Here is a 24,402-nt window from a genome sequence, read left to right on the forward strand (position 1 = left end):
TTCATCTCTTTCCACTTCCTTCAACACATAACACTCCAGATGCTGTTTTTGTCCCCTCATCACTGAATAAACCTTCCTCGCCTCACATCCTCTCTGTATTGCAACCCAATTGAAGCCTTAAGTAATTAGCAGCTTTAAGATTAGCATGCCATCACCGCTGTTTTCCAAATTAGTCCTGTTCTCACCCCGAAACCTGCCTTTCACTTCTATTCATGAATGTCTTTGAGCACAAAGCACAATGGAGAATCTGGGCCAGCTTGACCAAGAAAAACCACACAACTACAGAATGTAGCTAGCTTGTCATAGTTCTTTTCTTATAAAATATGTATTGTCATATTAATGATTTATCTTGTGTTATTTTCCTTGCATCTAATGACATTTTAGCATTTTTCAACAGCAACAAAAATGTCCTGTATTGTTTTATATTTTTCATTTTGAAACTCATGGCTGCTTTTGAAAGATTCATCTTGTTTTGCTGTGGCTGTAATTGCATCATTTATCATTTGGAGAACAAATATATTGACCCTGACTTGGATGTTTAAGGAAAGCCATTACCTCAACAGTATGATGGACTGAGTGGAAAAACAAGACAAATTACACAAATTACACAACATTTTCTTCATGGGACGCCCAATGTTGGCGCGATTGAAAACGGCTCGTAGTTGACGTTGATATGAAGTACTTGACGTTGATATTTTGACACACTCGCCTTGAGCCAACTCTACTGTTAATTAATCATTCATTTCCAACACCTTTCAGCTAGGTAGCTTGTTGTAGTAAGATAGTGCTAAACTCACACACCAGGTGCTAATGTTAAAATAAGGAAGGAGCTAAGGGGTGAGCAAGATAGCTTCAGACATTTTGTGAGAGCCATTCATCTTTCCCGAACAGACATTCCTCATTTGGGGCCCTATTTGGAGTCATTACATTGTTATGTCTGCATTAGTGGTTAATGGAGTAACCTCAAGGGAACCTTGTGATTCTAGCTGACCCTATATTTCACGCCTTGACTTCAGTGAGAATCCCTTCAAACTAGAATTACTGTTCTTGAAAACAGAATCTATGTACTGTGGCACTTCAAATAGGTCACGGTAATAGTCTGAGTATTGAAAATCTATATTGAAATTGGACTTGGCTCTACATTTATGTGCTAGCAATCATGAGTTCACTGCTACACCATAATGTTGACCTGGGATACATTATTTTTCCTCTAACCATTGCTCGACCACTTTCAGAGTATAAAAGGCATAAACTGTAGCCAATAAAGTTAGTCCTGCTTTGTCGTTTCATCTTTCATTCTGTGCATAGGGGCTGCAGGCTGCACATCCAGAAGACCAGAACCCTAACCCAAATTCATCAATACCTTATCTTATCCAAAACCCACAAAGGCCTTTCATTCAGCTCATTTGGCCTATAGGGCCAATACTCTTTGTACTGGGTATGGATTGGAGAGATACCACAGTGCTGTTGTCCTCCGGGACAAAGCCTGGCATTGATTCCCTCTCCTGTAAATTCCCTCTCCAGATGATCCCTGTGTCCCAATACAAAAGCCAAAGACGTTCCATTCTCAAAGACATAGGGCCCTAAAGCTGATATTGATTTGACAAGTTCATCCCACCAGGGATTCAATGTATGAGCGTGACATTCAGCCAGGTCACGCTAACAATAAACATTATTGTCTGTCAGGTGGGAGTGCTGAGGCACAGGTTGTGCATTGCCCTGTGTTAGAGTCTTGGAGACTAACTTTATGCCAAGGGCTGGTCTCCCTTCACATCTAGAATGGATCAAGCACCGTTAGAAAAAGTGGTTCCAAAAGGGTTCTTTGGCTGTCCCCGTAGGAGAACACTTTTTGGTTCCAGGTAGACCTCTTTTGGGTTCCATGTAGACTCCTCTGTTTAAAGGGTTCTACTTGGAATCCTATCGGGTCCTTCAAAGGGTTGTCCTATGGGAACAGCGAGATAACCCCTTTTTAGGTTCTAGATAGCACCTTTTTTTCTAAGAGTGTGTCTCTCTGTACGTCAGCACAGAGCATCTCTGTGTGCACCGCTGTCTGCCATCCCCTCTACCATGTCCCACAGATACATTTGACAAAGGCCTGTGATCAATCGGACAAGAACGCCGTCTTTGATTTGGCTTGATGTGGCTCATGTGGCCAAACAATCTCATTCAACTTGTTCTCTCTCCTTCCCTTTCATGTGACTGTTCAGTTTATTCATCCTCTACCGATTCGTGTCAGTCACAAGTAGGTCCACTTATAACCTGTCAACAACTTGCGGCTGCAATTTCAATCCAATTGATGAAGTGATCTGATTTGTTATTTTTATCTCCAGTCTGTGCTAAAACAGATCTAATTTTGGACTGTTCCGTGACTCATTGCCAGGATGTAAGGGGCCAATTCCATCGACTTTCCATCCCAAGTCACTGACACAATTAACCATCCCCAAATTGAAGCAAGGGTAGCATTTGCCTTGCAATTCACATCCGCTAACTAATTATTGTTCCTTTGTGTCCGATGGCGAATATTTTACAGATGTAGGATCTTAATTTCTGCCAGTTTGCTACAGCAGGAAAATAATCTTGCAGCAACAGGAAATGTGAATTATCATCTGGATTATAATTAATGGACATTTTTACAAGGGTTGATAAATTTATTTAATTTGGGTAAATCAAGTCTGAAATTTCATTGTGGAAATTACAAACATTAGAAGCTTTTAAAACTAAAATACAATACAAATTCACAGAAACAAAAGAGTGATCAAATTAAGACCCTACATCTGTATTTTGAGGAGTATCTCCCTTTGTAATGGCACAGACTCTTCCAGCGAGTGTTTACACCTTCTCATGCTGCAGGGTTTCCTAGTCAAACTATTTGTTTTTCACAAGCTATACAGTGAGTGTTAAGCTGAGAACATTGTCTTCAAAAGCATCTCATTTTCTTTGGCCTCAAGCCAGTACATCAAAAGATGACACCGTAGAGCCCTTTCCCTTCATTTGCATTAGAGAGGGATTTGCTGAACTATTTTCAGAAGTGAAAGCAACAACAACAGCAGCAGATACCCTTTGAGCCTTGAAAATGAACCGATCGGCGTCACAACCTACTGGGTACACCAAGTCATTTCAACGTGGAGAATTGGGTAATATTTGGTAGATACGCTAATCAATGAGATTCCAACCAATTTTTGCCCACTCAAAAAGACAGCCAAAAATGTGTTGAATTATCACCATGCTTTCAACCATCTAAAAGCATAACAGCGTTCAACAGGGAATACAACGTCAGATATTTTGTTTATCAATACAACAACTTAATGTGTTGTCACTATGCTTCATCTAATAGCACAACCAAATGACCTGGATTGCAGTTGAGATTATATTAGATTAGTTCATGGTGCATGGGATCAATGCCGTTTGAAATCCTGTGCAGATTATTACAGCAATTGGGAATATTTCCACAGTCCTGCAAACCTGAACATGCATGCTTTCTATTATTACATAAGAAGGTATTTATTGTTACAGTAACCTCAAAATGTGGCCATGGATGTGTTACTCGTTTTAAGGTTGAATAAATACTGTTACATTGTCTTTCAAAAGTAATAATGAATTGTGTTTGGTTAACAACGCAAACAAATTGTCACGACTTCCGCCGAAGTTGGTCCCTCTCCTTGTTCGGGCGGCGTTCGGCGGTCGGCTTTCGCCGGCCTTCTAGCCATCGCCGATCCACCTTTCATTTTGTCTCGTCTTCCCACACACCTGGTTCCAATTCCATAATTACATGTTGTGTATTTAACCCTCTGTTTCCCCCATGTCCTTGTCAGGAATTGTTTATTGTAAGTGTATGTGCACGTTATGTCTGGCGTGCGAAGGGGTTTGTCCCATTGTATATATTGTTTTTGTTCACAGTGATTTTTATTATTAAACTGCGCCGTTGTAACACAGTCTTTGCTCTCCTGCGCCTGACTTCTCTGCCGCCAGTATGCACTCCTTAAACAAATATCAAAATGTAAATATCAAAATCTCTACTGCTTGGATAGTTACAGTGACTTCAGAAAGTATTCACACCAATTTACTTATTCCACATTTTGTTGAGTGACAGCCTGAAATCTAAATGGGTTAAATATTCGTTTTTTTCTCACCCATCTACACACAATACTCCATAATGGCAAAGTAAAAACATGTTTTTAGAAATGTTTGCAAATGTATTAGAAATGAAATACAGAAATATCTCATTTGCATACTGTAAGTATTCACATCCCTGAATCAATACTTTATAGAAGCATCTTTGGCAGCGATTACAGCTGTAAATCTTTCTGGGTACGTCTCTAAGAGCTTTCCACACGTGGATTGTGCAATATTTGCCCATTATTATTTTAAAAATTCTCCAAGCTCTGTCAAATTGGTTTTCTCATTGCTAGACAACCATTTTCAGGTCTTGCCATAGATTTAAGTCAAAACTGTAATTCGGCCACTCAGGAACATTCACTGTCTTCTTGATAAGCATCTCCAGTGTAGATTTGGCCTTGTGTTTTAGGATATTGTCCTGCTAAAAGGTGAATTCATCTCCCAGTGTTAGGTGAAAAGAAGTATGAACTAGGTGTTCCTAAAGGATTTTGCCTGTGATTAGCTCTATTCCATTTCTTTTTTATCCTGAAAACTCCCCAGTCCTTAACTAACACAAGCATACCCATAACATGATGCAGCCACCACTATGCTTGAAAATATGAAGAGTGGTACAGTACTCAGTAATGTGTTGTATTGGATTTTCCCAAAACATAACACTTTGTATTCAGGACAAGAAGTTAATTGCAGTATTACTTTAGTGCCTTGTTGCAAACAGGATGCATGTTTTGGAATATTTGTATTCTGTACAGGCTTCATTCTTTTCACTCTGTCAATTAGGTTAGTATTGTGGAGTAACTACAATGTTGTCGATCCATCCTCAGTTTTCTCCTATCACAGCCATTAACTGTTTTAAAGTAACCATCGACTTCATATTGAAATCCTTGAGCGTTTTCCTTCCTCTCCGGCAACTGAGTTAGGAAGGACATCTGTATCTTTGTAGTGACCAATAGGTCAACTTCTTTGCAATGCATTGGAAAACCTCCTTGGTCTCTGTGTTTGAAATTCACTGCTCGACCGAGGGACCTTACAGATAATGTATGTGTATGTGTGGGGTACAGAGATGAGGTAGTCATTCATGTTAAACACTATTATTGCATACAGAGTGAGTCCATGCAACTTATTATGACTTGTAAAGCACATATTTAACCCTGAACTTATTTAGGCTTGCCATAACAAATGGGTTGAATACTTATTGACTCAAGACATTTCAGGTTTAAATTTGCAATTAATTTGTAAAAAATATCTGAAAATATAATTCCACTTTGACATTACGGGGAATTCTGTGTAGACCACTGATACAAAAACCACATGTAATCAATGTGACATTGAGGCCGTAGCACCACAAAATATGAAAGAAGTCAAGGGGTGTGAATACTAGACCTGTGCCAACTGGCTTAATCCTATTCTTTTATTTCATTTACTTGTATTTTTGGTTGAGATGGAGATGTGAATGCAACATATCAAAGCCTGGCAATGCTTTCAGCCAGAGAACTTTAGATAATCCATCAAGCTTCAGCAGGTCAGCAGAGGTCCCTACACTCGTCCACAGCAAGTCTTTTCTTACTCGCCCACATTTCTGGTGAGTACACCTTAATAAAAGGTACTTGTTAAAAGCCACAAATGCAGCTTGAAGACATTCAACTAAAAAAATGAAGCACCGCTGTTAATCTCGGAATATTGGTGGAGATATAGTTGGTGGACAGATAGTAGTAGATTGCCAAATAGTAGTAAGCTGTACACAACAATAAAGACGTCTATTTCTAAATTGGACACCTAGGATAAACATGCTTTGTGCTATCGCACAATTCAGGCCACACAACAACAGCCACATCTGTCCCTGAAAAAAAAAAAAACATTTTGAATGCAGTCTATACAAAGATAGCCACCTCCATCCTTGGAGCATATCAATTCCACTCTCTTGGAACGCTATCATCAACGTTGCCACAAGCAATTTCTTATTTCTTACAAATAGTACCAGCTCTGAAATGCTATAAAAACACAGTCTCAATATTCAAAGGTAATCCCTTTCGAATTTGAGCTCAACTTCAAACAAATGCCTGTGAATGAATCTGTCATTCACACACACGGACGATGGTGATTATAGGTGGAATGGCATTTTGATAAATACCACCAAGAGTAAGTAATGGGCTCTCTCCCCCTCTTTGAGAGCATATGATTTCAGAGAGCAGATTCGTTGAAGGGCATATTTGATCAAGTGAGGCTGAGGCGTGGAAGGCAGAAGGGCTCATTTTCATATTTTCATCACATTCCGTTAAAGAAACACAGTAGGGCCTCCAAATTGTTTACCATGCATGATAGGAACTGGCTGGCACATAAACAGGTTGCGGGATGCATCCATCACGCCCAATCCAACAGCACGTCTCTCAAGCGACGGGAGGAGTTAGTTATGGAAATGGGCGATTTTTGACTCGAGAGACAGCGCCTAATCTGCTCAGATTTCTACAACGAGACGGATGAATCATACCTGTGACTGAGCCCTGGAGGGATGAATGCTAAAGTCAGCATATCCCCCAAAACAAAATCCAATTTCCTCAATGATCCCCACTCTCTATACACCTAACTCCTAAGTCATTCGAAACAGACCCTCCCAGTCACTACAGTTGATGGCCAACTGAGCTATCCACAATGAAAATGCTATTCCCTCCTTTTTCAGGAGCAAGGGAGGAGAGGAATCTCCCTTGGACAGATGGCGCGTGACGCAGCCACCGACATTATCAGCAGAGACCAGGGCATTGCTATGGCCACTCTGGCCTCCAACGTCGGAACCCAGCCCAGTCCACATGTCCCTCTCCCCAAGCCTTCAAAGCTATGGGGCCAAAGAGCTGCTCAGCACACAAAAGACCAGCCAGGCACATTGCTGGAAGTAGAATGCCCACAGGGCACCATATGGAGATACATGTAGAATGCGCAATATGAAGACTCCTGAGCAGAGCAATTGGTGGATTGAATTGTACAGGCTTTGGTAATTAGTTGATTGTCTGATAGACTCATTGACCTTCATCTGAACCTGGGGTTCCCCACTGAATAAATTATTTGAGGGAAATCCTGCTCAAAATCGCTCCACGAGGCTAACTCTCCATTGCAAATCTTGATTTCAGCAATTTTATTTGGTTACAGCAAACACATGCTAGACTGTAACACCACAATTGCAGTTGCCAATTTCACTTGGTAATCCTTTTGTGAGGGTGAAAATGCAAGCTGTGGGTGGACTGTTATGATTCACAAAAGCATTCTGCTTGACCTTACATCTTGCACATATCCACCCCCTAACCCACTCTCTTTATCTGTCCCTCCTTCTCTCACTCTCTCTCTCTCACACACTCACACACACACACGCACACGCACACGCACACACATACACGGAATGGGATCCAGACACCAGAAGTGTACATGATAAATGGCCTAGCACACCAAACAGGGCCGGGCGGTTTAATAGTCTGGGTTGACATAACTGATTAGCCTATATGTTTGAGTTAAGTACAGGAAAGGAGCAGGGAGGAAGGTAAGGGGAATGTGAATGCATGGAGAGACCTGAATATCCTATAACATTAAGGGAACCACGTCTCACTCATTCATATATCCTTATGTACATATTCTTTATCCCCTTACACTGTGTATAAGACAGTAGTTTTGGAATTGTTAGTTAGATTACTTGTTGGTTATTACTGCATTGTCGGAACTAGAAGCACAAGCATTTCGCTACACTCGCATTAACATCTGCTAACCATGTGTATGTGACAAATAAAATTTGATTTGATTTGATTTGATTTGTCTCACATTTTCAATTTCGAAGGCTTAAGCCTGGCATGGGGAGAGATAGGGATTTTCTGCCAAGATGACATACGAATGAGGTGGCCATTTTGGAAGCTGGTCAAGGAGGCACAGCAAGGATAACCGATGCTCTGGCCAGAAGACCTTAGCACACTGCCTCGTCTCTATGGGTGGTGCAGGGTAGCATACTGTATGGAGACCCGAGCTGAAAATGTGAGGTTATCGAACTGCCAACGTCACAGGCCTATTTTTGACGGCAGTGGTTCCTTTATATAATCATACCAGATACTAGCCTTTGAAGTCTCTTGAATGAACTTTTCACTTTTCGCTTAACTGTGAACTTTCAATATTCGGGAACGGAAGTGAGGCCCACATTGTGGGTGTCACTTGTCACTTGTCACTTGTCATTTTGCTCAATTAGGTCAAACGATTTAAATCGCCAGGAGGATAAACAGAACTTAAATACTATGTGACCATAAATAACATTTTTGTCAGAGATAAAATGAAGATGAATTGATTCCAATAAATAAATAATGTTAAGATTAGTAACAAAAAAAGACAGTTCTGTTATTTTCAACAATAGTGCTCTGCTGTAAACCAATGGTACAATTATATTCATTCCCCTTCGTTGATTCTGAACTTTGCACTTCAAAACAATGAAAGCATCCTCAAAAATGACAATGTTAGGCAATTGTTGATGATGATAAAGTGAACTTAATGAACTGTCAAGCAGATTCAAATGAGACAAGAACACGATGGCTTCGAAATAACTGGTAAATTGGTTCCCAAAACCAAAAATATGTAACCGTAATCAGGAATAACAGTTGATAACAATGAATCCATACCTAACCCTGTTGTAACTGTTGTAACTGTGTGAAAAAGGTTTGTATGTTTTTCTCACTGAAACAGATTCAAAACTGAAGTGTGAGCTTTTTGTGTTAAATTGCCGTAAACGCAAAAAGATGGTAGACAACGCGCTACTGTGTAATATAGGTGCAAATATCAAGGCCAAACAAATGAGTCACTCCCTCACGGCACACTCAGATGCACCAGAGGAGAGTAAGCCCATCTGTGACGTGCATATGAGCCAGAGTAATGTGTGTATGTGTGTCTGGTATTTGTTTGTGTATGTTTAACTTTTTCTGTGCATGTGAATAATGGCATTGTTATAGTGCATCTGTTGGTTTGTTGTGCGTGTGTGAGTCTGTGTGTTTCCTGTGTCTCTGTCTCTACACGCTGCTATCTAGAACCTAAAAGGGTTCTTCCGCTGTCCCCGTAGGAGAACCCTTAGAAGAACGCTTTTTGGTTCCAGGTAGAACCCTTTTGGGTTCCGGGCAGAACCCTCCCCACAGAGGGTTGTACATGGAACCCACAAGGATTCTAGCTGGAACCAAAATGGGTTCTACCTGGAACCAAAAAGGGTTTTCCTATGGGGACAACTGAACAACCCTTTTTCTAAGTGTGTGTGTGTGTGTGTGTGTGTGTGTGTGTGTGTGTGTGTGTGTGTGTGTGTGTGTGTGTGTGTGTGTGTGTGTGTGTGTGTGTGTGTGTGTGTGTGTGTGTGTGCGTGTACCCGTACGGGTCTGCTGTGGCAGTTGTTTTCTCTCTGCACCAGGGCCCCAGGATGGAATGAGGGGACCACAGCACAATCCCGATCGTAATTGCTACTATTAGGAGCCAAGAGCCAAGAAGGGGCCGGCACTGCCAAGTGGGCGGTCCAGGAGGAGAATGTACAGCTGCTGACCCCTAAAGAACCCAACACATCTACCTCGGCCTGTTGTGTACATGGTGTGAGTAAGTGAGTGTGTGAGAGGAGGTAAAACTCTGTGAGCCATAAAGAAATTACATTCAGAGCAAATTAAGCCATTTATCCATTTCCTTTTCACACGCTATCTCTCATTCATTTCCGTAGCTATTTCTTCCTGATGCTACTGTCACAGGAGGTTAGTGGCACCTTAATTGGGGAGAACGGGCTCGTGGTAATGGCTGGAGTGGAATCGGTGAAATGGTATCAAATACTTCAAACACGTGGTTTCCATGAGTTTGATGCCATTCCATTCCCTCGGTTCCAGCCATTATTATGAGCCGTCGTTCCCTCAGCAGCCTCCACTGTATCACTCCTCTTAGAGAGCAGACGCGCTACATCAGAAAACCTCCTGTTGACAGAAGCGGATGCACATTAAAAGGGACACATTCACTATTAAAGGATGATGTCACCATTTGCTGAGGCACCTGCTTGTTAGTGCCCAATAAAAGCGTTACCTAAGTCCATTATCTCCCAGTAACCCAACCTCTCCATCTTATCTCTCCATTGAACCCAGGCGGATCCCCTCCTGGCTAGCTTATCATGGATGCTGTATTGATTCTGCCACCCCCCTGTGATACTGTTGCTCACCTCCCGGTTACAGACAAACAGTCTCATTAAATAGTAAAAAATTGCGCCAGCTAAGCACACACTATTAGCCGTTTCTAGGTCAGCACATAAATCAAAAAGCGCCAGCGCTTTTATAGCACACACACAATCGACTCCCCGGAGTCGCAGGTAGACTGTTTTGATTCCCACTCCCTGCTAAAAGAAAAGAAAAATAATCATAATTAGCCACGCGGAAGCTAAGGAAGCAGTTTTGCTATTGTACTGTAGTTATGGTAAGAAACCCTTATTTGACTTCATGGTCGGCTGAGCGTCGGTTGGGATTATTGTAATAATGATAATGGTGGTGATGATTGTACTGACGGCAATTCTAATAAAGCCACAGCTATCGTGTTTCTCCATTTTCTAATTAATGCATGACTTCCTAATTTTATTTATTTAGATGTATAATCCAGGGTTCATTCACAAACTAATCCAAACAACCAGTTTTTCACACCAGGAATCCAGATTAGGAGCATTGATTGACAGCGGTCCGCAGTGCACCCCTCTTGGGGATATACCTCCAGTAGTCATTGGTCAATCTCCCACTCTCCCAGTACAGCTGAGAAAAGCCCTCAGGTGGAAGGAATCTGTCATTATTATTTCATGAGCAAAGGACACACACAGTAAGCTTAACGGAACATGCCAAGGACATTGATGAGGGCAGATGCCAATGCATCAATCATTTAGAGATTGCAATGTTTTTCTTCCACCCAGCACATTCTATTCTACACTATTGTAGCTCTAGATTTATATGGACTATGTCTCGCTCTATCCCTTAGACTGAGCCTAGATAGCAGTGGATCCCTTGCTGTGTCCCTTAGCCTTCTAGTGAAGGATGGCAGTCAGTGGAGCCCATGCGTGCAGCTCACAAGGACATGCCACATGTCAGCCTCATTAGAAGAGAGGGCCAGGACTGGGCTATTTCCACGTGGCTGCACCCAGAGACCTAGAGACGGAAAGGAGGAGAGGAGAGGGAGAAGGTGGTTAAGGGTAGGGGTAAGGGGCTGGTTGGGGTGTGGTTGATGTTGTGGCTGATGTTGGAGAGGAAAAGGTTTACCGCATGTGGGTCCACATATATATTTTGGGTGGTGGGGTGTGTGTGTGTGTGTGTGTGTGTGTGTGTGTGTGTGTGTGTGTGTGTGTGTGTGTGTGTGTGTGTGTGTGTGTGTGTGTGTGTGTGTGTGTGTGTGTGTGTGTGTGTGTGTGTGGTGTGTGTGTGTGTGTGTGTGTGTGTGTGTGTGTGCGTGCGTGCGTGCGTGCGTGCGTGCGTACGTAGTTGAGTTTCTAAGAGCGTACAAATGGCATTCATGTGAAAATCTAGCTCTATGTGTGTTTAATACATTTAGCATATTTTCAAGTGTCCCTGTTGTGTGAATACACTCCACACTCCACAGTGGATTCCAGCTGATGTTACAGACAGTGAAGGGCAGGAGGTAAACTCTCACGTCCCAACCCAGGGCTCACCTCGCCATCATATCAGCTCAGTCCCAGCTGTATTATCTACAGTAATACTGTAATACTGCACATCCATCTTTTGCACATCTACCATTCCAGTGTTTAATTGCCATATTGTAATTACTTCGCCACCATGGCCTAGTTATTGCCTTAACTCCCTTATTTGACCATATTTGCACTCACTGTATATAGACTTTGTTTTCCTTTTTTTCTACTGTGTTATTGACTGTATGTTTTGTTCATTCCATGTGTAACTCTGTGTTGTTGTATGTGTCAAACTGCTATGCTTTATCTTGGCCAGGTCGCAGTTGCAAATGAGAACTTGTTCTCAACTAGCTTACCTGGTTAAATAAAGGTGAAATAAATTAAAACATTTTTTTTAAATACAGTAATACTGATCGATGTCTACTTTGGAGGCCTGATGACGTAAAATCCTGTTTAAAGCTCAGTATGTCTGTATTATCTGCCCCGAGCGTAGAAGCCACCGAGGGATGATGGGTAGAGTGTTGATTCCTTTTTCCAAGTATATTTTGGAAACGTTCAACGGCCCCTTTATAATACACAGTGTATTTGTTCGACTGCACGGCCATGAGCTCTGCGGGACCCACAATGCATTGTTCCTCTGTCTGTAGCGCATTCTGTACTGTAGTTGTGAACATGTGGTGTTTCAGCCGCAAAAGAGAGTCATATGAACATCCTGTACGCCTGTATTTTGAACAAAGGCTGAAAATCTCATCACTATTTATTTGATTTATTTTCTATTTGATGTATTAGGTTCACCATGGCGACAGCTAGTCTTGCTGGGGTCATATATACATATATATATATATAATAAATAATATAATAATAAGAAGACATTAAAAAGAAAAGACTTTACAATTTACATACATTGAAAAACATGAACATGTTGTGTCTTCAGAATAATCAGGTAGACACAATTCAGGGCTATTAAGAGGGGGAAACAAGACTAACTTCATCAACCAAAGGGCAATCTTCTTCCTTACTCATTTCCCATATATGTCGGAAAGTAATAACGAAGAACATGTCTCCAAACTGCTGACGGTTAGGACCGTGGCACCACTGCTCAATTTCCTCAAGTGTGGAATCCCTTTGTATACAGTGGATTCTACTTTACTTTATCGATACAAGGCTTACAAGGCTTCTTTGGGAAGGGGGATGGTTCTATGTGAAACCATAATGACTCAGAGAACCCTTCCAGCTCTTCAATGGTTCTTTGCAGTTCACAAAAGGGTTCTTTTCTCTTTTAGCAACAGCTCATTCAAATATTTTGTGGTGTGGTTTGCTCACATCTTTTTTTGTGAAACCGTGAGTGAGAGTGTCCTTCCAGTTGATCTAATTTGTTGTGTTATGCCATTACATGTTATATGTGACTATGTTCAGTGACGTTGTTCTGTGAAAGAATGGTTGACTAAATCGGTGGTTCTCATTTCTCTCCTTAGGGACCCCCAGCTGTTCCAGAGGTAGCTCACTTGATTCAACTTGTCAATTAGCACAATGATAATGCTTATAAGGCTTACAGAGTGAAAAAAAACCTGTATGGTTCTTCAAAAGAATCTATAAAGATCCAATCAAATCTTATTCGTCACATTCTTTGTAGAAAACAAAGTGCAGACGAACAGTGAAATGCTTACTTACATACACAAAATAAAAAATTTGTCACAGTGAATAACAAATTAAAAGAAAGATTAAAAATAACATGGCTATATGGCTATACGTATACACAATCCATGTCCATGGCATGATGACTCCTTGTTGTCCCCAATCCATCTGGCCATGCTGCTGCTCCAGTTTCAACTGTTCTGCCTGCGGCTATGGAATCCTGACCTGTTCACCGGACGTGCTACCTGTCCCAGACCTGCTGTTTTCAACTCTCTCGAGACAGCAGGAGTGGTAGAGATACTCTTAAATGATCGGCTATGAAAAGCCAACTGACATTTACTCCTGAGGTGCTGACTTGCTGCACCCTCGACAACTACTGTGATTATAATTTTTTTGACAATGCTGGTCATTTATGAACATTTGAACATCTTGGCCATGTTCTGTTATAATCTCCACCCGGGCACAGCCAGAAAAGGACTGGCCACCCCCATAGCCTGGTTCCTCTCTAGGTTTCTTCCTAGGTTTTGGCCTTTCTAGGAAGTTTTTCCTAGCCACCATGCATCTACACCTGCATTGCTTGCTTTGGGGTTTTAGGCTGGGTTTCTGCACAGCACTTTGAGATATCAGCTGATGTACGAAGGGCTAAATAAATCAATTTGATTTGATTTGATGTCTCAATATTTTTTTTAACCTGTCTCCTCCCCTTCATCTACACTGATTGAAGTCGTGACATCAATTGAGGTGACATCAATAAGGGATTATAGCTTTGACCTGGATTCTCCTGGTCAGTCTATGTCATGGAAAGAGCAGGTGTTCCTAATGTTTTGTACACTCAGTATATAGGGAGTAGAACCTTTGAGATTGAGAAAGGCTGTTTATAGAACTATTCTCCATAAAGATTCTAAAATAACCATAAAAAGGGTTCTATATAGTCCCAAAAAGGGTTGTTACCATAGCGGAAGCCCCCATGCAGTATTTTTATTTATAAATCATGTTTATTTCACAAAAATATATTTTTCATCATTTTAATAATTTATTTCCCTGATCCTCTTTTTGCCATTGAAATGCTCAGTCTGATCGTTTGGGTGTGATACAAATGTAAATATATTTAGCACTTATTGGCAGATAGGATCATCTAGAATCTAGAGCCTACCCCACTTACCCCTTCAAAGTAAGAGGAAATGTATACAAATAAAAGATGACTGGTCATTGGTCAGGAAAATCAGATTGTGATGTCATGCTGTGGGCCAAAAACTCCATTCCACCTGAACAGGCTGAAATTCCAGGTGTTTTTTTCCCCTCAAAAAGCTCTTTACACTAAAAGGGCATTATCATAATTTAAGCAATTTCAAGTGTAATTTCGACCTCATAGTATGGATTTTTTTTGTAACAGTAAAATTACGGTTTTGACTGCACTGCTCCTTTAATGGTGATTTATAGAACCTTAGAAAATTGTTCATTATAGCACCACACAGTTTCCATTTAGAATATTATGAGCACTTGTAACCCGCTATGGTTACAAGCCAAATAACCCTTAATTGGGACTATAAAGAACCATTTGTTTTTAGTGTGTTATCTGTGAAATGAAACGAATCCCATCCCTCCTTTGAGCCCCCTGCTGTCCCTACTCAGCCAGGGTTGGTTCTCCCACATATCCATCATCGTGACTCAGAACACACGGCTGTAAAAAGCCCCCGATGACACGAGTAATGGGGATGCAAATGGTAAGTCACGTTTTTGGGGGCGGCAAGGGACAAGAGTGTGTGTGTGTGTGTGTGTGTGTGTGTGTGTGTGTGTGTGTGTGTGTGTGTGTGTGTGTGTGTGTGTGTGTGTGTGTGTGTGTGTGTGTGTGTGTGTGTGTGTGTGTGTGTGTGTATGTGTGTGTGTGTGTGTGTGTGTGTGTGTGTTAGGGGATTACTGTATGACAGTCTATCTCTAGGTTTAGCACCTCTCCATACAAGACACTTACTTCACCATCCACTAGATTGATTAGCATATTGATGATACAGCGGGATCAATTTGTTACATTCGTGAAAAAAATACGTTACTCTATATGTTAATCAAACAATTATCAAGAGAAAATCATGCATATTTAATGTGCACTAATGAAATTGTTGAAGATTGAATTTGCAGTTGGTTAGGCTTTCGCAGCTGCGAAATGTGTAGTCAGCATGTCAAGATGAGGAGCAGTGCTGCAAATAGTCAGGATGTACTGTACTGCACAGTAATTATGATCGGCAAAAATCAGTTACACAGCCAAACTGGTGTTTTGTTACGGTGCTCACTGGAAAGGCTACAGGTAGGATACCACTGTATTCCTTTTGTAGGAACGACAACATGTTCAACCATTATGCTCCAGCTCACCTTTGTGGTAGAGTAAATAGCTCTTTAAGGGTTCGGGCTTCATAACGTGTGCAATGTGTCGTCTTCCGATACTGAAATGCAAGAGCGCGCAAAAAAAAAGGGACTAACCGCTGTAGTGGCAGTGCGCAATTGCGCATCACCAAAACAGTATTTATTCAAAATGTTATGATCCGTTTGACATAATCTATCAATAAACATCCAAACATTCTAAATATAGAAATGACCGTGCTCAAATTTCACCAAGAAACATATTTCGCCTTCAATGATCAACTGGCACAGCTATTACTCCAAGTGCACATTGCCAGATTATACACGTGATAAAAAGGTAACAGTACAACGTGCTAACTGTTTATCCCCCCCCAAAAAAAACATTAACCAACATGAAAAAAGTTGTTTCAGTCGTTTTAACGGACCCCATCATGCCCCATAGTCTGACACGCATGATCTCACTCGGACGCTCCCCAATCTCCCCCATAGACAAGATCCATAGACTGGCTGTATGGTGTCAACAGGCAGTAGTAGCGTAAGGTACACTTACCTCCCAAAGCTTGCTTCATAACAAAATCCATGATAATGGCTTTAAATTCCTGCCTTTTTTATCCTCGAGGTCTCCAGCAGGAGAAATAGTCCTTTGTTGCCAGATCTAAAGTAAAAAATGAATAGCAGTCAGTATTAAGTTTCCTACTGAAACTTGTAACTTGTCTTAACCGAAACCCTTTACTCTGAGGAAACTTTTAAAAACGATATTCAGCCGTATTTCCATAATAATTCATTGATATCAGTAATTGAATATGAAGGACACCAAGGGCCAGTAGGCTATAGGCTACCAGACCTCGAACATAAAATAGAGGCGCGCACAATCATGCATGTACCGTTTGTCACGAGCACAAATGACAATATGGTCACACTTGTCCTGTACCTACTTAGTAGGATTTTCTTTGTTGCCTAAAACATCAAATGTGATCATTTCTGTTTAGGGATAATGCAAATTATGAAGCAACGTGCGTTCTTATTGGTAGGCTACTCAAAGTCAAAAATGTTTCACCGACCCTTAAAATCAAAACTATTTTTTTGAGGTCTCCAAATGTATCTGGAGTAGCACAGAGGTGAAGGAGGATGACCAAACACACACAATAACCCTCATAATTATTCGGTTATGAAACTATATACTGCCACTGGTACTATATATGAAAACTTCCATCTTCCAGTAGCCGACACAGAATGTATTTTTTTACGATTCCAAATGTTTTGTCAACCAACCGATCAATGTTCGTAAGGTTCCTATAACCTACGGTGTTCTTTCATGCACAATAACCATGCCTTTGTATTGTATTTAGCCTATTGCAAGAATAGCATATGCATTTCAGATTATAAGTGAATTTCAACATATAACCGATGAATAAACGCGTTGCATTTGTGAACGCAACATGGAAATGATCGCGGTGATACAGAACCACTTCCCTGTTCATCAAAGGCAGGTTTCAGCACCATTGCTAGTGGAGAGCCCCGTTATCGTCCTACAACATAGTAAAACCCGACAGCAGGGTTTTCGTCTGTGCTCATAATTACCTGTCCGGCGATTGGAATCTTTCAAAAACGACAATAAGACTCAAGGAAATGAAGTTATCTTGCAATGGCAGACTATTATATTAAGTGCACACGCTTGGCATCTCCGGTTTGCTTGCGAAAAGGGACGTCCTTGCTCCTTCTTGCACACTGGCTTTATGAGTGTGTTTATGAGGGGAACTGCAGCTGCCTTGCCTGCCGCTGATGAAGAAACTCACGGAATCAATCACATGGAGAGCTCCCTTCTGAAACGTCCCACGTTCTGACCGAAAGAGAGTGATTATTATTGACGCGATCCAGTGAGTCTTTGTTCACCCCTCCCCTTTCGGTCTAATAGCGTCTTCTTGAGTAGTTTACCAGAATATAGCCGACAACCCAGCCTCAGCCCACAACCATGAAAAGGCTACCAAGTTTAAGCTTTTATGACCACCTATATACCTGCCTTGCTACCTTTTTACCATTTCTGACCTACATTTTATTTTGCCATGCATATGTTTTTGTGTACTTATGTGGTTAAATGAATTATTTTGAAGGTGATATCCATAGATGTTTTATATATACGGCGACATCCATCTAGGGTAGCCTTTCATTAGGCTACACATAGACATTGCATTTCGCTTCAGTGCTGGTTGTGAAAGGAAAGAATAACGTGTAGACCTACTTACCATTGTCAGGTATTTCTTGAGTACCTCTGTTATCACATCATTGACACATTAGACTTAACCAGATTGCACCGGTTTCACATTACATTAACCCATCACTGGCAACCAGTTGATCTAGTTCAAACCTTATAAAGGCTTTCCTCCAACATTGTATTGTCCATGTACTGTATTAATACTGTAGCTACATCATGTATGGGTTTGTGTCGATATTTTCAACATGACAATGATGTAATTTACTGCAATTCAAAATGAAAAGCAGAATATTGGCCACCATTAGCGAATAAAATGGTGGAATTAGTTCATTCCGCTGATCCTTGTTGCCTGTTAAACTTTAACTGACAGATTAGAGAATGGAATTCTGTGTGCGCTCATCTGGAGTCTTGCAATATTTTCTTGGTCTTGTTAGATTCACATTGACCTAACCTTTCTTCCACTCAGATTAGAGATGGGTAGGGTTGAGTCATCCCCCATTCAATTTAAAGCTCTCCCAGTTTAAAAGTAGAATTAGCAAAAGGCATAGGTACATGTCTTGAGTTGCAGCCATGCAGACATACAGTACCAGTCAAAAGTTTGTACACACCTACTCATTCAAGGGTTTTTCTTTATTTTGACTATTTTCTACATTGTAGAATAATGGTGAAGACATCAATACTATGAACGAACACATATGGAATCACATAGTAACCAAAAAAGTGTTAATCAAATCAAAATAGATTTTAGATTTTAGATTCTTCGAAGTAGCCACCCTTTGCCTTAATGACAGCTTGGCACACTCTTGGCATTCCTTCAACCAGCTTCACCTGAAATGCTTTTCCAACAGGAGTTGGAAACTCTTGAAGGAGTTCCCATGTATGCTGAGCACTTGTTGGCTGCTTTTCCTTCACTCTGTGGTCCAACTCATCCCAAACCATCTCATTTGGGTTCAGGTCAGGTGATTGTGGAGACCAGGTCATCTGATGCAGCACTACTCTCCTTATTGGTTAAATAGCCCTTACACAGTCTGGAGGTGTGTTGTTTCATTGCACTGTTGAAAACAAATTATAGTCCCACTAAGCACAAACCAGATGGAATGGTGTATCGCTGCAGAATGCTATGGTAGCCATGCTGTTTAAGTGTCCCTTGAATCCTAAATAAATCACAGACAGTGTCACAAGCAAAGCACCCCACACCATCACACCTCCTCCTCCATGCTTCATGGTGGGAACTACACATGCAGAGATAATCTGTTCACATTCTCTGCGTCTCACAAAGACAAGACAGTTGGAACCAAAAATCACAAATTTGGACTCAACAGACCAAAGGACAGATTTCCACCGGTCTAATGTCCATTGCTTGTGTTTCTTGGACCAAGCAAGTCTCTTGTTGTTATTGGTGTCCTTTAGCGGTTGTTTCTTTGCAGCAATTCGACGATGAAGGCCTGAATCACGCAGTCCCCTCTGAACAGTTGATTTTGAGATATGTCTGTTACTTGAACTCTGTGAAGCATTTATTTGGGCTGCAATATGAGGTGCAGTTAACTCTAATGAACTTTTCCTCTGCAGCAGAGGTAACTCTGGGTCTTCCTTTCCTGTGGCAGTCCTCATGAGAGCCAGTTTCATCATAGGGCTTGATGGGTTTTGCGACTGCACTTGAAGAAACTTTTAAAGTTCTTGACATTTTCCATATTGACTGACCTTCATGTCTTAAAGTAATGATGAACTGTTCTTTCTCTTTGCTTATTTGAGCTGTTCTTGCCATAACATGGACTCTGTCTCTTACCGAATAGGGCTATCTTCTGTATACCACCCCTACCATGTCACAACACAACTGATTGGCTCAAACACACTAAGAAGGAAAGAAATTCCACAAATTAACTTTTAACAAGGCACACCTGTTAATTGAAATGCATTCCAGGTGACTACCTCATGAAGCTGGTTGAGAGAATGCCAAGAGTGTGCATAGCTGTCATCAAGGCAAAGAGTGGCTACTTTGAAGAATCTCAAATATAAAATATATTTGGATTCAAATTCAAGTTCAAATCCCTGAGCTGACAAGGTACAAATCTGTCGTTCTGCCCCTGAACAGGGGCAGAATAGGCTGTCATTGAAAATAAGAATTTGTTCTTAACTGACTTGCCTAGTTAAATAAAGGTAAAAAATTCCATGTGTGTTATTTCATAGTTTTGATGTCTTCACTATCATTCTACAGTGTAGATAATAGTAAAAATAAAGAAAAATCTTTGAATGAGTAGATGGTAATTGACTGGTAATGCATGTACACAGTAGACACTCTATAGTCTTTAAAGTACATAATTCATAGGAGAGAACACACAGCAACATGCCGCCAGCTTGTGCGCAAACAAATCAACAAGGTGCCATGACTATAAAGTACCCTGGTGCTGCAGTACTCTCCCAAGACTGGTTTCTAAGCCACCTGTTTGTGTGTGCATGGCAACCCGAGTGATGAAACTAAAGCTCTGTAATAGCCAGGATTACAGATCAACGTGGGTGTCAGATTCCTATGAAATTCAAAACCTGACATTTGGAGATATTCCTTTCTCCACCCACTGAGTGCTGAACGGGCACTGCTGCACCATCCGTTGCTTTTAGTGAGCCCTTGCCCACGTGAAAAACATAGGCTCACAGAGTAATGGACGATGTAAACAGATTAATTGATGGGCTTTGTTAGTACTGTATTATCCTGATCATTGTTACCATTGTTGTTGTACTTATAAGCATCAGGGTGCCTTGGATTTGCTATACAGTACTGTACTAAGTGCAATTTCTGTGCATTGCATTAGTCCATTAAAACTTTGGCTTTTAATATCAAACATACACCCACCCTGTTGATTCCAATCATGGTCAAAGGCTGTGTGTTTGGAGTTGCTAACCATGTAAGTCTACCACAATAAGCTGTAATGTCATTCATCGTTTGTACTATAGTTCGCAAGCTAAATATCATTAGGGACCTCTACAGATCTACAGAATTTAAGGCCTCCTTTCACGTGCAATTGAAGTTTGAACATGTGCATATGTAACGGATGTGAAACGGCTAGCTTAGTTAGCGGTGCGCGCTAAATAGTGTTTCAATCGGTGACGTCACTTGCTCTGAGACCTTGAAGTAGTAGTTCCCCTTGCTCTGCAAGGGCCGCGGCTTTTGTGGAGCGATGGGTAATGATGCTTCGAGGGTGAATGTTGTTGATGTGTGCAGAGGGTCCCTGGTTCGCACCCGGGTATGGGCGAGGGGACGGTCTAAAGTTATACTGTTACACATATACAGTACCAGTCAAAAGTTTGGACACACCTACTTATTCAAGGGTTTTTCATTATTTTTACTATTTTCTACATTGTAGAACAATAGTGAAGACATTACAACTATGAACTAACACATATGAAATCATGTTGTAACCAAAATAGTGTTAAACTAATCCAAATATATTTTATATTTGAGATTCTTCAAAGTAGTTCTTCAAAGTGTGCCTTGATGACAGCTTTGCACACTCTTGGCATTCTCTCAACCAGCTTCATGAGGTAGTCACCTGGAATGCATTTCAATTAACAGGTGTACCTTGATAAGAGTTCATTTGTGGAATTTCTTTCCTTCTTAATGCATTTGAGCCAATCAGTTGTGTTGTGACAAGGTAGGGGTGGTATACAGAAGATAGCATTATTTGCTAAAAGACAGAGTCCATATTATGGCAAGAACAGCTCAAATAAGCAAAGAGAAACAACAGTCCATCATTACTTTAAGACATGAAGGTCAGTCAATCCGAAAAATTTCAAGCACTTTAAAAGTTTCTTCAAGTGCAGTCGCAAAAACATAAAGCACTATGATAAAACAGGCTCTCATGAGGACTGCCACAGGAAAGGAAGACCCAGAGTTGACTCTGCTGCAGAGGATAAGTTCATTAGAGTTAACTGCACCTCAGATAACAGTCCATAAAAATGCTTAACAGACTTCATGTAAGAGACATATCTCAACATAAACTGTTCAAAGGAGTCTGCGTGAATCAGGCCTTCATCGTCAAATTGCTGCAAATAAACTACTAGTAAAGGATACCAATAAGAACAGGAGATGTGCATGGGCCAAGAAACACGAGCAATGTACATTAGACCAGTGGAAATCTGTCCAAATTTGTGATTTTTGGTTTCAACCACCTCGTCTTTGTGAGACGCAGAGTGTGTGGTTCCCGCCGTGAAGCATGGAGGAAGAGGTGTGATGGTGTGGGGGTGCTTTGCTGGTGACACTGTCTGTGATTTATTTAGAATTCAAGGCACACTTAACCAGCATGGCTACCACAGCATCTGGTTTACGCTTAGTGGGACTATCATTTGTTTTTCAACAGGACAATGACTACAAAACACACCTCCAGGCTGTGTAAGGGCTATTTGACCAAGGAGAGTGATGGGTGCTCAGCATTTGTGAGAACTCCTTCAAGACTGTTGGAAAAGCATTCCTCATGAAGCTGGTTGAGACAATGCCAAGTGTGCCAGGCTGTCATTAAGGCAAAGGGTGGCTACTTTGAAGAATCTAAAATCTAAAAAAACATTTTGATTTGTTTAACACCTTTGTGGTTTCTACATGATTCTATATGTGTTATTTCATAGTTTCAATGTTTTCACTATTATTCTACAATGTACAAATGAAAGAAAAACCCTCAATTTTTTTGAGGGGCCACCAGCGTTACACCGTAGTAGATTGATACGTTTCCTAAAATGATGGTGCATGTAGATAATATTTAATGATCTTTAAAAAAAAATCTTTCTCACTTATTTCATTTTGAGAATCACAATAACAGTGAGGTTGGGATTGAACAGGCTGGCCAAAACCAGGTAATTAGACTTACCCTGAAATTCCCCACAGAGGTTTTCTCCGAACCTCACAATTTTAAAAGCGGACATAAAACCGGAGTTAACTCAAACAGCATTATTGCTTTGTATTGACTGAAATAGGTTATAGCTCCACAGTCAAAACCACTAACACATGAGATGAAAATTAACATTAGATGAAAATGAATTATTTTCATGATTACAATTAACCGGTGTTATCAGTTGCGTTTGTATTGTTCACACGTTGAATTCACATTCGAACAGGTTATTAGGTATTGAAAGTCCATTTATTCCAACTCAAAGAAAAAACTGCTCATAAATATAATTTAAGGTTTCCAACCAATCCAGAGGCCAACTCAGGTCAGTACTAGACTACCATGCATCCCTTCCAACATCTCACCACAGATATTGATTACAGATGAATTGATTTTGCCACTCATTACAATATTGCTTTGCGATTTAAATTGGCTCAATTCTATGACTGACATGATTTCCCTAACTTATTTTTTTGAACACCAGCCATATACTTTTCTTCATAATTATGCACCAGTAGGCAATATAGACCAGTGAAATTCCCAATTGTAAGCCACATCCCAAGGTCTTCTTGCTTCTTAAGAATGTAGGTTGCTGTTTTTTTGGGCTTTCTAGCCATTCACCTGTCCAGATTTGCGATCATCATCTTGTTTACCTGGTTACCCATCTTCAGTTCTTCTAGAAAGTCTTTTAATCCAAACACTCAACTGTTCCAAGAGCACTTCCAGTAAAATTTATACAATCTACATACTGTATATAAAATTGGTTTAACACGGTACTAAGGTAAAAACGACTCCCAATCTGCAATGTTTGGACCTGGTAATATGACTTCAGGTTCCTTATGCATTAAGGCATCAGCATCCTTCAGTTTGGTTAGGCGAACCGAATGAGTGTGCTTCCATTCTCCCTTAAAATACACCATTTACAATGCAGTTGAGCAATGACTAGTGTGGACGGACTGGAGCTCCAATGTCACATAAAATTCAGTTTTTGTCAAAACTTAATTTGATTCCAGCACCCATTGGATTGCATGCAATTACACATGACCGTTTTTGATAAAAACTTCATTTTATGTGACGTCGGAGCTCCAGTTTGTCCACAGTCGCCACTCAACTCCATCATAAATCGTGGAGTTGAGTTTAGTCAGCTACAGTTTCCTGTGTATTACAAAAGACTAGAGACACTGTCATCGTTATGGATGCCCTGCCCAAGCTAACTGTAACGCGATTCGTCCTCCTCAGACGAGGAGTATGAAGGATCGGACCAATATGCAGCGTGGTACGTGTCCATGATGATAATTTATTAACATTGAACACCAAAACAAAATAACAAGTAGAACGAACGAAAATGAAACAGTCCTGTATGGTGAAGACACAGAAAACAGAAACAATCACCCACAACTAAAATGGGGAAAACAGGCTACCTAAGTATGATTCTCAATCAGAGACAACGAACGACACCTGCCTCTGATTGAGAACCATACCAGGCCAAACACATAAACACAACATAGAAAAAAGAACATAGACTACCCACCCCAACTCACGCCCTGACCAAACTAACACAAAGACATAAT

General features: G+C 40.8%; 1 protein-coding gene across 1 annotated transcript in view; it reads right to left on the reverse strand.

The window, feature by feature from the left end:
- Positions 1-17,616, reverse strand: part of LOC112256281 (complexin-1) — a 41,607-nt gene extending 23,991 nt beyond the window's left edge. Inside the window, exons 1-2 of the mRNA XM_024429427.2 lie at positions 17,330-17,616; positions 16,299-16,403 (exon numbers count right to left, since the gene is read on the reverse strand). Coding sequence (XP_024285195.1) covers positions 16,299-16,329 — 31 coding nt within the window. The 5' untranslated portion in view covers positions 16,330-16,403; positions 17,330-17,616. The remainder of the gene's footprint in view (positions 1-16,298; positions 16,404-17,329) is intronic.
- Between the last annotated feature and the right edge of the window lie 6,786 nt (positions 17,617-24,402).

The sequence above is a fragment of the Oncorhynchus tshawytscha genome, linkage group LG08 (assembly GCF_018296145.1).
Source record: "Oncorhynchus tshawytscha isolate Ot180627B linkage group LG08, Otsh_v2.0, whole genome shotgun sequence".
Classification (NCBI taxonomy): domain Eukaryota; kingdom Metazoa; phylum Chordata; class Actinopteri; order Salmoniformes; family Salmonidae; genus Oncorhynchus; species Oncorhynchus tshawytscha.